This window comes from Euleptes europaea, chromosome 4 (assembly GCF_029931775.1).
Source record: "Euleptes europaea isolate rEulEur1 chromosome 4, rEulEur1.hap1, whole genome shotgun sequence".
Lineage (NCBI taxonomy): Eukaryota > Metazoa > Chordata > Lepidosauria > Squamata > Sphaerodactylidae > Euleptes > Euleptes europaea.
This window is the reverse complement of record NC_079315.1, coordinates 92670587-92685012: the sequence shown is the minus strand read 5'-3', so window position 1 is coordinate 92685012 and position 14426 is coordinate 92670587. Positions and strand designations below refer to the sequence as shown.

The 14426-nt window shown below is 43.8% G+C and overlaps 1 protein-coding gene across 1 annotated transcript; it reads right to left on the bottom strand.

Moving 5' to 3' along the window:
- Positions 1–3220: 3220 nt before the first annotated feature.
- Positions 3221–12125, bottom strand: CD180 (CD180 molecule). Its single transcript, XM_056848896.1, has 3 exons — positions 12036–12125; positions 8846–9012; positions 3221–4952 (listed from the first exon to the last, which is right to left on the bottom strand). The coding sequence occupies exons 1-3, from the start codon at positions 12123–12125 to the stop codon at positions 3221–3223; spliced, it is 1989 nt and encodes a 662-aa protein (XP_056704874.1).
- Between the last annotated feature and the right edge of the window lie 2301 nt (positions 12126–14426).

Here is a 14426-nt window from a genome sequence, read left to right as displayed (position 1 = left end):
GGTTCCTGATTCTGAGAGAACTCTCCACCCAGGATCCGTGGAGACTGCCGGACAGAGAAGATCTCCTTCACCAAGGTCCAATTCTCCATCCCAACCCAGGCTGGTACAAACTGACCGCCTGGGCATTGAAAGGAACAGGCTCTTAGACCTAGGATATCCTCCAGATATCACTGAAACCATATTGGCAGCCAGGAGACCATCTACGGTCAGAATATACAATACCTCGTGGAAGGCCTTCGCTAGGTGGAGCCGCCGCAAGCACGTCAACCCGCTAAAACCAGCCATATCCAATATTCTTGCCTTCCTGCAGGATGGGCGCAAGCAAGGATTGAAGGTCTCTACGCTCCGCAGACAGCTGGCGGCTATAGCAACTATAGGGCCTAAAGTGTCGGGATTTCAAATTACCAAACACCCTCATGTTCAATCCTTTCTTAAGGGGGTTTCCCTCACATCCCCTCCTGTCACCCACAGGTTCCCGACATGGAGCTTACATACTGTTCTCTCAGCACTAACTAAGTTTCCTTTCGAGCCACTGCGACAAGCGGAACTTCGATACCTACGCATGAAAGTTTTATTTTTGACGGCCGTGACCTCAGCACGCAGGGTGTCGGAACTTAGTGCATTGTCTGTTCGTCCGGAACTTTGCATTTTTCACTCAGACAAGGTGGTACTCAGACCAGACCCGTCGTTCTGCCTGAAAGTAAATTCTAGATTCCATAGGGAACAAGAGTTAGTATTACCTTCCTTTTGCCCTAACCCAAAGTCAGTAAAAGAAAAAGAATGGCATTCCCTAGATCTTAGAAGAGCCTTGCGAATTTACATCAGACGCACAGGTCCCTTTAGGCTGTCAGACTCACTCTTTGTTAACATCTCATCGCCCAACAAAGGAAAATCCATGTCTAGATCAGCTATTAGTCGATCCATAGTTAGCTGCATCTCTCAGGCCTACAAATACAGCAGTCTACCAGTTCCTAGCAGAATCACTGCCCACTCAGTTAGGAGCTCTGCCACCTCCACCGCCTTTGACCGTAGGGCTTCCGTGGAGGAAATATGTAAGGCTGCTACATGGAAATCTATTTCCACCTTTGTCAGACATTACAAATTAAACCTCTACGCTTCGGCGGACGCCGCCTTCAGTAGGCGTGTCCTCCAGAGTGTATTGCAGGACGTCTAATCCCTCCCGTTTAGGGGACAGCTCTGGTAGGTCCCAATCATAGATGCCCTTCTCTCTCAGAGCGAGAACGAGCCTTGGATACTCACCGTGAAGGCTCCTTCTGCTCTGAGATACGAAGGGCATCTCCCCGCCCGGACGTTCTGCTCTCTTTACTGACAACTGTTCGTAGGGTTGCCGCAGCTATAGTTAGCTTAACCCTTAATAGTTACATAGTTGGCCTGTTGCCCTTTCCCCCAGGTTCTACACAGGTATAGTTGGGGGTACTTACTGCATTATTACATTTTCTTCTTTCTGATGCATAACCTGTTACCTGAGTTTGCTTCCTTCCTGGAGATGTATGTACGAACCCTCTAATTCTCAGAAAGTTTTGAACTGGAGAGGAAGGGGGGCATTTCCCAGGAGACAGGAAGTGGGAGTAAAATTCTTTAGGTCCTGCCTCCCGAAGCAAGTGATGCTGAAACACCCAATCATAGATGCCCTTCATATCTCAGAGCAGAAGGAGCCTTCACGGTGAGTATCCAAGGCTCATTTTGGAACAGCTAAGCACGTTTTGCTCAGTATGTTTTTCTGTCTGCTCTTATATCTTGTGAAGAACAAGTGTGGATGTGGTCCTTTAGTAACAGTACAAAGCATGTTGTCAGGGATCACACTGACCACAGGTCATGTATCCAAGTAAAATATATGAAGGCTCTAAGTATGGTTTATCTACACATTTATTCTGCAGTCTTAATATATTGGAATGTTAAAAATGTGGGAGGGGGCACTGAAATTGAGATACATTGTACAAATGAGCTCACAGTTTGTACACAAATAAATCTGAACAAGATACAAATTAGAGTTGCTTATAATGGACTTCTATAGTTGAGAAGACTACAGCAGGGTAATTGGGTAATAATCTTTTACCTATATAAAACAGACAAAACCACAAGACATTATGAACTGAAGAAAAAGAATGTACAGGTGTGTGTTTTTACCCCCAAAGTTTGTATGCACACACACAAGTGTTTGGTAACCTGTATTAATTAAAATAATGAATGGGACATTTTCAGTGCAAGGCCTCTGGAAGCAACAGGCAGACTTGTTGGTCACCTGGTAGAGGATGAGCAGGTGATGGGGATTCTTGTGTCACTTGATTATGACTTGATGTACGTACCAATTTTATCCTCACAATGGCCCTGTGAGGTAGGTTAAGCCCAGAGAGAGAGAGAGCGTGACTGCTCCAAGTTTACCTACTGACGAAGGCTTTCACGGTCAGAGTTCATTGGTTCTTGTAGGTTATCCGGGTTGTGTGACCGTGGTCTTGGTATTTTCTTTCCTGACGTTTCGCCTACAGCGGTGGCAGGCATGTTCAGAGGAGTAACACTGAAGGACAGTGTTACTCCTCTGAAGATGCCTGCCACAGCTGTGGCCGAAACGTCAGGAAAGAAAATACCAAGACCACGGTCACACAACCCGGATAACCTACAAGAACCAATTTACCTACTGAACTTTATTAGAGATAAGGGATTGAAATCCAGGTCTCCCTTGTCCTAGTCCAGTACTATAACCACTGTACCACAGTGGGTTCACCATGCTAGACAGGTAAACTTGACTAAATACAGCACACTGGCCAAAGAGTATTTATAGTTAGAGCTAGAATAGCCACTGGAGAAAACTGATCATCCTAATTTTCTCTCCTACTTTCTAGGGTAAATTACTATTTGCCTATTTAGTTGTCTGCCACACAAATGGCCAACTAACAGAGGGACTGTTCTGCATCTGCTATGGTTACAGGAGTCTCCTACAATACCACTGAGCGAAGAGAATGGATTTCTGTGGAATTCCATTTAGCATATGCAAAGTTGAATCTGCCTTTCTTTTCTATCTTGTGTACACTGCAGTAATCTTTGCCACCACACTATCTAACATCAGAACTTAGCATCCAACTTAAATGGATGCTATATTAATGTCAAGAGGGGAAGAAACAAAGCATTCCTTATAAGCTGCCTTGTAGTATTTTTTTCTCTCTGAAATTTAACTCTATCGTGCACCTTTGTTTTAAAGATCTCAAATTTGTTGGTACTTCCTTTTTAAAAAACGTATGATCAGAATTAAGGATGCTGCAATTACAGTTATTGCAACGAAGGCAATCAATATTATTTGTGCAGTGAGATGTCTGCAGGACAGATTTACAGAGGAGAGCTTAACACCATCTAGTGATTTGGGCTCCGAGCACACAGTCTTTTCAGAGTCCTCAATTTTATCTATGTTTTGCTTGTACCAAGTTGTTAATCCAATATTGGAACAGGTGCATTCCAGTGGGTTGTAACTTAAATTGATTACACTCTTGTCAGATAGGCTAGTCAACATATCACGTGGGATAATGCGGATCTTATTATTGGCAAAATTGAGATAAATGCTCCTGAGATTGGAAAAGGCATCTGAACTGAATGCAATAAGGTTATTGTAGCTCAGGTCCATGTGCTTTAACTTCCTGAGGGCATAAAATGCTTTGGTTTGTATAGCTGGCAATTCACAGGAAGATAAAATTAATACCTCTAAATTGGGCGTCTGCCGAAAGACATTGTCATTCAGCATTGTGCCGGATTCAAAGTTATTCCCATGCAGGTTCAGAACAATGAGCCCCTCTAGACCTTGCAAGATATGCTGAATACTTGGGCCAATCTGACAGTATGAAAGGTTCAGGGACTGCAGAAGATGCAGATTGCGGAAGGGTCCTTGGGACCCTTTAGTGGTGACCTGTGTGGAAGTGAGATCAAGGGTCAGCAGATCAGCACCCTCTTCAAAGGCTATGCCGTGCAACAAAAGCCGTCTGTTATGGCTCAGGTTGAGGTGCCGCAAGCTGCTCAAACCATGGAGTTCCTGGGCACAGCAGTCTGAACTTTCTACCTGACTGTTGCTCAGGTCCAGGTGCTGAAGCTTTGACAATGTTCCTAAGCATCCAGAGCCCAAATTCAGTTTCTCAGAATTATCTCTAATGAAGAGGTGGGTCAAGCTGGGGAAAGCAGCAGAACGGATGTCACAGAGGTACGTGAACTTATTCATATTGAGATTTAATTGCTTCAGCATATTCATCCCAACAATGTCAGGAGGCAACGTATCAAGAGAGGTGTGGGTCAAATCTAACTTTTGGAGTTTGGTCAAACACTGAAATGTGTCAGCTGAGATCTGACTAAAATGGTAAAACTGCAGATTGAGATCATTTGCAGAGATGTTGCAGACGTTTTGCAGCATGGGAGTGCTTATGTCTATTCTATGGTCCCAGTCATCGAAGCTCCCAAGCCAAAGAACAACTGTTTTGGCCCCTTGCAATCCTTCCAAGATGGCAGGAAGATGAGTGCAACCACCGAAGTTCAAACTGTAGAAAAACATAGAACTGAAAGCTCCTCCTTCAATGTGTGCAATATTATTCCCTTTAAGAATGAGAGTTAGATTGCTAGTTTTCTTTAGTACTGCTATATCTTTAGCCGATATTTCCTGTATGATGTTCATCTGAAAATCCAGGTACTTGAGATTCCTAGTGGGAAAGTCTGGTGGGAGTTCTAATGATTGGATGTAGTTGCTTCCCACTATCAGGGTCTCTAAGTTGCCAAGGTCTTGCATTGGGATAAACGCTAAACTAGTGAGTCCTGTTTGAGTTAGATCAAGATGTTTCAAACAATTGGGTCCAGTGAATGCTTCATCTGCCAGAAACAGAAGAAGATTTCCAGTCAACACAATAGTCTCCAAGTGAGAGTTGCTTTGAAAGGCGCCTCCATAGATCCAATTAATCTGACACCTTTAAAAGAAAAAGCAATTCTGACATCAGTAATGCAATATTTTAAAATGAACCATTAATATATAACTGAAGAAACTGAATAAAATAGTAATTATTTTTGTTTACAGTTTGTTAGTTAGCCTGGAACAATACAAGAAAACAAGTTAGGCTGTAGCAAGAAGAGCTAACATTTTGCAGCAGCTTTGGCAAGCTTGGGAGGTAAGAAAAATACGGTTGTTAGCCTCTTGCTGAGCTATGTAAAGAGTTAACCGAAGCTAAGCAAGAGCCAGTGTGGTGAAGTGCCATAGTGTAGGACCACAATCTGAAAGACCCAGGCTCAAATGCCCACCCTGCCATGGAAGCTTCCTTGGGCCAGTCACATACTTGCAGTCAAGATTACCTCACAGGGTTGTTGTGAGGATAAAATGGAGGAAAGGAGACTGACAGAAGCCACTTTGGGTTCCGACTGGGGAGAAAGGGTATAAAAGAAGTAAATAATAAAATGCTTTAGATTCAGTTATCGTAATGTAAATAATGGTAAATATTGGGTTTTTTTTAAAAAAAAATAAACAGGCAAGTACCTATTTCATAAGAACATAAGAAAGGCCCTGCTGGATCAGACCAAGGCCCATCGTCCAGCAGTCTGTTCACACAGTGGCCAACCAGGTGCCTCTAGGAAGCCACAAGACGACTGCAGCAGCACCATCCTGCCTGTGTTCCACAGCACCTAATATAATAGGCATGCTCCTCTGATACTAGAGGGAATAGGTAAGCAGCATGACTAGTATCCATTCTAACTAACAGCCATGAATACCCCTCTCTTCCATGAATATGTCCACTCCCCTCTTAAAGCCCTCCAAGCTGGCAGCCATCATCACATCCTGGGGCAGGGACTTACACAATTTAACTATGCGTTGTGTGAAAAAATACTTCCTTTTATCTGTTTTTAATCTCTCGCCCTCCAGCTTTAGCAGATGACCTTGTGTTCTAGTATTATGGGAGAGGGAGAAAAACTTCTCCCTGTCCACTCTCTCCAAACCATGCATAATTTTATAGACCTCTTTCATGTCTCCCCTCAGCCGTCTTCTTTCAGATTCAGCCTTATTACAGTGGGAATACTCTAAGAGACAGCTGCATGCAAAACGTGTAGGGTTCCTTGAGGGAAACAAAGGCTGTTTCTGCACCATTAATTTACAGCATATTCTCGTGTTCAATCTGCGAGGTTTTGCTGCACGGTCAAAATTTCTGTCTGCATGTTTCCTCTTCACTTCTACCTGAGATCGTTTTACCCTGTCCCCACTTCCCTTCTCCTCCAGACCTGCTGGCTGCGGTTGCACATGAGATAAAGCACACTCTGAAACGCCTCCTTTTTAACCCCTTGGCTCCCTGAAGCACAACAGACGCAGTGAGTGAAGCCAGTTGAGCAGAACCCAGCGTAATCCGAAACCCCTTTTCCTTCTGCCTCATCATATTCCTAAAGATCAAATCCAGTTCATGTTTCCAAACAACGCTTCTCTATTGACCAAGCTGGAAATGCAACCGCTTCCCCCCCCCTTCATACACTCCAGCAAATAAAACTACACCAAGCTGCTCACCCCATTCATCTCCCAGCCGAAGGGGGGGGGGTAACAATTCACAATGGAGCACCAGAGAAAGAAGTGTGTGCTTTTTCAAAAAGGCAAAGAAATAACCTCTCAAACGCAACAAGGGGAGATTCTAATGTTCAAGCAGTAAAAAAATCAAAAAGGGAAATGGCTGGCTGCAGGAGAAGAGGGGGAGGACAGGGTAGGATGGGAGGAGACAGGCAACCCAGTGGGTGTTGCCAGTGGAGGAGCGGAGAAAGGAAGCATCTTTAAAATGGAGTAAAGAAATACACCATCATATAAGCGTTTGTCGCAGAAACGAACATTAAATGCTTGGAAAATGTTTCCAAGACCAAACGGAGGGAAAATGGTACGGACGCAAAAAGATAAGACATTTCATTAAATGTTACAAATAATTAGTTATTATGTTACAAATAATTGAGGAAACCCCCAACATGTCTTTTCCTACTGCACTGCCCCCCCCCCTTCATTTCTAAGTTTGGCAAACATTCAGGTCAATTCACTCAGGAGTGAACCCAACAAACCCTTTTAAGTTGCTTTAATCAGAGCGGAACAGGTAGGAGTCTGTGCATTGGTACTTTTATCATGTTAGCCTAGAACATCTCTTCATACCGCTCTGCTTCTCTCAAAAATAAAAGCAACTGCATACTGATGGCTGCTTTACCTCTCCCCTTCTTCTGTTGACTGTTGATGCCCGCACAGGGCATCAAACCAATTCAAAGGAATTCAAGGGGGTCCAACGACAGGCAAGGGACATTATGGTAACTTGTATTTCCCCCATTTGCTCAAGCTTGTGCCACCCCTGTTTATGTATTTATTTAGGATATTTATGTTCCACAACCCTTGGCATGTAGGCTCCTAAAGTAGCCTCTCAATCATTACAATAAGACAGTCAAAAAATACTTGTGTAGCTACTGGAAGTCATTACAGATTAGCTATGAATCAGTATAAAATCTGAATCTGAGGCTCATCAATATAATGTTTGAAAATACTGTGAGTAAAAGAAGAAGAGCCCTGAACTGGATAGCCCAGGGTAGCCCAATCTCATCAGATCTTGGAAGCTAAGCAGTTTCGGCCCTGGCTAGTATTTGGATGGGAGACCTCCAAGGAATACGAGGATTATGATGTGGAGGCAGGCATTAGCAAACCACCTCTGAACATCTCTTGCCTTGAATGGGGTCAGCTTTGACTTGATGGCATGTTCCACCACTGAAAGAGGAAGAGTACATAAGATCTAAGTTGAAGAGTTTAGCCTTCCTTCCTTAAACCAAGTAGAGATGAACAAGGAAGATTGCATCTGACTGTCCAGAATCTAGTAAAGGTGGTATCTCCCTGAATGGAAAAAGCACCATTTTCCAGTAAGGGCCATAATGTGAATTGATAGTTTCATCTAGTCTCTCTTTCAACTCTAGATATCTTATATGAACATAAGTTACCTTATATTAAGTTAGACCACATGGAGGAGCTGTGGTTCAGTGGTAGAACATCTGCTTTGCATGTAAAAGGTCTCAGGTTCTATCCCTGGCATCTCCAACTAAAAAATCACATCATAGGTAATGAGAAAGATTTTCTTTCTGAGACCCCAGAGAGCTATTGGCAGTCAGAATCAATAACTCTTAATACTGATAGACCAACAATCTGACTCACTATAAAGCAGATTCACGTGTGCGTGTGGTCATCTTGTTCAAAACTGTCCTGGCAGTGGTTTTCCAGGGTCTCAGATGAAAGAAACCCCTTTCCCAACAGCTGCTACTTGTGTTGCTTTAATGATTGCTAGGGGCTGATTTTTGGGTCGTAGAAAGGATGAGCTCTACCACTGAGTCACAGTCACTTCCCTGAATTACACTGATCAATTCATATCTGGCTAGAAACTGTCAGTCATTCAGACCATTCTCCAAGAGTTTACTGTAAAATAATGGTACGTTGTAGGGTGCCATGTTCAGTTCCTGGTCCTGTGAGGTGCATCGGTATTACTCATCTGCTGGTAACTTAGCATAGCTTCAAGCAGCATTTTCAGGTTAAATTCTTGGAGAGTTTACAGGTAGCCGTTAGTAATATAACTTCACAGATAGTGAAGCAACTGTGAAGAAGTTCTATGGACCATTGTCAAATACCACAATTACAAAATGTGCAGGTACAACTACTTCCAAGGGCTTTTAGCAAAAGACATTTCTTCACACCTTTTCGTACTTCAAGCTGGAAGAATAGCAATTGTGGATACTACTGACTTCTAAAATTTGAAGATAGAAATCCAGTCAGCATCTTAAGAGTCAGTGGCAAGAATCTACGCAATGGCAAAATCTACCATACCTCGTTAGGTCTAAAGATATCAGATCCTCTAGCTTGCTGAAAGTTGACGGTTGAAGGACATAAAGGGAGTTAAAGCTGAAATCAAGGACTTCTGTAGTGAAAGGCAGGTATTCTGGAATCTGCCGCAGTCCTAAATCTTCACAACTGTAGCTTCTGTTGGCAATAATCTGTGAACAAACAAACAAAAAACAACAACAACCATAAATATATCTTTGGCGCAATGCCTCACATAGTTCCATGTTTAAACAAGTGCATTTTATTAAAAACAAGTTACTGATCCAGTGTGTAAGCCTGCAGAATAGTCTTGAAGGCAATAGACTTTAAAGCCAAAATAGTCTTTAAAGCCAAGGCAAGCCACCTCCCACTTTGTGACTGAAGAAAGGGTTTTCTCTCTCTACCCCAATCTTCCCTTTGTCACCACTCAGGTGTGGTTTAGGTAAGCTAGGTAACATGTAAACACACAGGTTCTAAGAGTCTCAACACACAACTGAACAGTTTGGGAGCTCAGAGCCAAAAGATCAAGAACTTCTTTCTCCATCCAAGAAGCCTCCTGTCACCTCACCAGACTCCGCCCACTGCCTGCTGGCATTGGCTGACAGAATTCCTCAGCCTCAGAGTATACATTTAACCCTGTATCCATCACAGCCACTAAGGCGGCTAAAAAATTACAACATCATCTTACAAACCATTAAAACCACCACCCAAATACATCATTAAAACAAGTTAAAACCAAAGCTTAAAATAAGTACAAAAGATAAAAACAAAAGTTAAAACGTTGGGAAGGAAGAAGAAGAGTTGGTTTTTATATGCCAATTTTCTCTACCTTTTAAGGAGAATCAAAGCGGCTTACAATCTTCCCCTTGGAGCTCTCTCAGCCCCACCTACCTCACAGGGTGTCTGTTGTGGGGAGGGGAAGGGAAGGTCATTATAAGCCTGTTTGATTCTTCAAGTGGTAGAGAAAGTCGGCATATAAAAACCAACTCTTCTTCTTTTTCCTTTCCCCACAATAGACACCTTGTGAGGTAGGTGAGGCCAAGAGAGCTCTAAGAGAACTGTGACTAGCCTAAAGTCACCCAGCTGGCTTCATGTGTAGGAGTGGGGAAACAAACTCAGTTCACCAGATTAGAGTCTGCCGCTCATGTGGAGGAGTGGGGAATCAAACCTGGTTCTCCAGATTGGAGTCCACCGCTCTTAACCACTACACCACACTGGGCAGAGATCACTGGGGAAATGCCAAGCAAAACAACAAAACCTTCACCCGCTTGTGGAAGATAGCAACAGAAGGGACAGGCGAATCTCCTGTCACTAATGTGTGTGTCAAGTTGCAGCCAACTTATGGCGACCCCTTTGGGGGTTTTTTCATGGCAAGAGACTAACAGAAGTGGTTTGCCAGGGCCTTCCTCTGCACAGCAACCCTGGACTTCCTTGGTGATCTCCCATCCAAATACTAACCAGGGCTGACCCTGCTTAGCTTCTGAGATCTGACAAGATCAGGCTAACCTGGGCCATCCAGGTCAAAGCCCTGTCACTAATAGCTCTGTGTAAATATTGCAGACATGGGAGGAAAGAATGGACCTCTTGTGGGTTACCAAGTGGTTAAATGAATAGAAGCAGAAGGTAGGACAGGGCAGGCAACCTTTCCCCTCTTCATATGGTAGTGTTTCCAGGTTCCCACCAGGGGCAGGTAATCCCCTGCCCAACTCCTGTTTTCCGCTGCTGCTCCTGCGGCAGTAGGAGAAATTTTTTAAAAAAAAAGCCATCAACAACAGCATGACATCACTTCCAGGGAAAAATCTATAGGAAACATTTTCTGAATTGGTAAAGGAAAAATATACTAACTCCCCCCACATTTTAAAAAGTATTCTTGTGAAAACATATGAAGCTGCCTTACGCTGAGTCAAACTATTGGTTCATCTAGTTTGAGTTAACTATATTTTGGCTGGCAGTACTTCTCCTAGTCCTCATGCCAAGATCTTTGCCAGACTTGCTATCTCAAATCCTTTTAAACTGGAAAGATCCTTGTAGATAATTGCCATTGCAATGTTGTTAATTGAAGAACTGGTTAAAGAACTATAATGAACATAATGTAAAAGGAGTGCGCACACATACATGAACACTGCATCTTCTGGCACACTTATTTTCCTAGGAAAGATCCATTCTAAAACTGAAATTATCTATTTTTGCAGTTACTATTTTAAAAAGCTGCCACTTTTAAAAAAGGGATTTCCAACAGCACATGCAAATACACTGAACAAGTCTTTCTAAGCTTTCTTCACTTCAGGAAGGCAGCAATAGCTCGATCAAGCAGAAAGGGTGGCTCAGCTACTAGCATAAATGTGAAAAGTCTCATCACATAAAGCTATAAAAGATTGTCCTGCCTGTGGCACAAAGTGTGCAAAAGGGGAAACATCACTAACAAGGTCTGGCTCTAGAGAAATCAGGTGAATTTAAACTGCTTATAAAGGGAAGCTCCTGTTCTGACGCCGGAGCTCTGCACAGATGAAAAGCACCAGCGGTCTGTCTCATCATAATTCCTCTGGCTCTAGCAACCTGCTTGCAAAAACATTGTGTTCTCTCACCCTGTAAAATGTTGTGTGAACTAAATCAAAAAATGAGCTTCCTGCTCTCGCCATGCTCTTTCTGGTGTGAGGTCACACATTGCTCTCAGTGCAAGAAAAAGATCTGTGCCTATCCAAATTAGCTGGGTGCAAATCAATAACAAAATTAACACTCTCATCCTTTAGTTCTAGATAAGCTGCTGTTTCCCTGCATGGGTTGATATGCCAAGGCACCCAAATCTTAACAGGAGGGGGCCTTAGTTATCATTTCACTCTAGCTGAAATAAACGGCACAAATTAACGGCTAACCAATTTCTATCTCATTTTTGTCAATGAAACATAGCTGCAACTCGCTTCAGTTGGATCGGGACCAAAGTCTGCTTGCTTTTCAACAAAGAAGAATGCCTGGGGTGGGGGGGGGGGGAGAGATTTCCCTGCCTCTGTCCAGCATCAGTGAATGTCACCAAAATGCCTCTTTATAGCTGATATCTTTCTGTCACACCTACAGCAATTCTCTGTCCTTTAAAGCAACAACATGTTAGTATGCAAGAAAACACTACAACAGATTAATTATTGATCTTCTTTTGAAGACACATTTACCCCGATAAAGAGACAAATAAGTTATCACTCACCTCAATGCACATCTTATCTACTGCCTTGGTTACTTCGCAGCTAAGGCCTAAAAGCCCCATCAGAACCCAGCAGTATGTGCCGCAGGCCATTAGGGAGTTTTATTAGATTCTCCACACAAAGGAGCTTCGGTAATGGGAGCCAGATGAGAAATAATTTTCTAGAATAGGGCTCAGAAAGCTTTGCTAAACCTGAAAGTGCTAAATTTGAAAGTGAGACAGAGTTGTGATTGCTAAAAAGAAGGTTCCTCTTGACGATCATGCAATGAAATCTTTCTTTCAGTTCCTCCCTCCCTTAGATCCTTGCATCACACTTGCCACTTTCTTTGCATTAGAAAAAGAAAGATAGGGAGCCAGCTGACTCTGGTCATTTATGCAGGGGAAATTTGTGCTTGGTTTGCTGCACAGTTTTCTGATCTGAATTCTCAAACATATGCCTGAGAGCTCCCCCACCCCCATTCCAGGAGTCCCTTGTGATTAATTAGGCATCCCCAGTGAATCACGGGGCTTCCGAGTCCCTCCCCCGAAAACGGAGCCTTGTTGCACTTTACTTGGAGGGGGCGGGTCAGCTCTTAAAGGGGCTGCATGTGCTTTTGCTGGGTATTCCTCCCCACCTTTCTTCAACGTGCCTTCCAACCTTTGCAGCCTCTCTTCAGTGTCTTCCTGAACATTTCATGAAGGTTTGACTCCCTCTTTTGTGCTTTGCTTTGAGGGAAGGGGTTGGAATGGGAGGGACCGACACATGGGAGGGAGAAGGCAAAATGGGCATGGGGAGAGAAACCCGAAGTTAAGAGAGATGCATGGAAATGGGGTGAATTTGCGTCGCTCTTGCCTTGAAGCAGTGTTTAAATTCATTCTAAAACAGGATCCTAGAAATGCAGGGGTAGAACGAGGCCACAGTGAAGTCACATCTGAAGGTCGGTAAAACCATAAATAATGCAAAGGAAGCCTCAAAGCAGTTCAGCAGGGACTGTGAAGAAAATACCCATGCATAAATGGCCTCTGTGTGTGTACTGCTATCTTCACAATGGGACATGCGGCAGTTGCCTTAGGACAGCATCCTAAGAACAATCTCTCTAGGAAGCCCACAAACAAGACAACTGCAGCAGCACCATCCTGCCTGTGTTCCACAGCACCTAAGATAATAAGCAGGCTCCTCTGATCCTGGAAAGAATAGGCATGCATCATGACTAGTAGCCATTTTAACTAGTAGCCATGAATACCCCTTTCCTCCATGAAATCCATGAGATCCCCAGTTCAGTCCTTGGTATCTGTTGTTAAAGGGATTGAGTAGTAGCTGATGTGAAAGACCTCCACCTGAGACCCTGAAGAGATGCTACCAGACAGAGTAGATTATGCTGACCTTGAGAGACCAGTGGCCTTACTCAGTAGAAAGCAGCTTCATGTATTCAATGTGTCCAAAGGCCGGTTCGTCCCACAGGGAGGGAGAGGGAAGCAGACTGGAGCAGGTGTGGACTAGGGGGGAAACAGCCCTGGAAAGGGGCCTCTCCCCCCCGCCCCCCAGTCCACCCTGATCTCGCCCCTTTCAAAGCAGGGAGAGAATAAGCCCATGCCTTATGGCTTGTCTGGGTGCATCTTCAGAGGGGCCAGGCTGGGCTTGTGCTTCACCACATCAGGGGGGGAAAGACGGGGTTCTGGCTTGGGCCTAGGGGTGGGCCCAGGAGCCAACCAGCCAACTAACTTGGTTACCCATCGTGATCTGTCAATATAGAGCTCTGACTAACTTTGAAATGGCACTAGTCCGTTTCTGCTTCCTCATCATAGTGTGGTTTTAAACCTATGCCAGGGAGGGGTAGCAAAAATAAAAAAAAATAGTTTCATTTTCAGTAAAACCCTTAGCCTGTGAAGTGGGAAAAATTAAACTAAGGACTCGCCTCAAGTTAGGTGGTCTTCCTCTTGGGTTGCCAACCTCCAGGTGGTGGCTGGCGATCTCCTGGAATTACAGCTGGTCTCCAGGCAATAGAAATCAGTTCCCCTGGAGAAAATGGCTGCTTTGGAAAGGCATTATACCCTGCTGAGGTCCATCCCCTTTCCAAACCCTCCACCCCCAAAATCTCCAGGTATTTCCCAATGCAGAGCTGGCAACCCTATCTTCCTCCTAGCTTCAGTACTTTCTGAAGCAAGAAAGGCAAAATCCTACTCATATAGCCTGGTGAGCATCAGACCATGTGCAAGGTATTTATTTAGGGAATGGATATGCAACTTCTCCAGAGGCTTCCCTGAGGTGGCTTACAATACAATAATATAAAATAGTAAAGAAATCACAAAGTATAAATGCAAAAATAAAACAAGCCTTTAAAAAAAGCCAGGGGCATAAAAGCAGCATAAAACAAAAATTTAGACCCATTTTTTCCCCACAGCATGAGCCAGCGT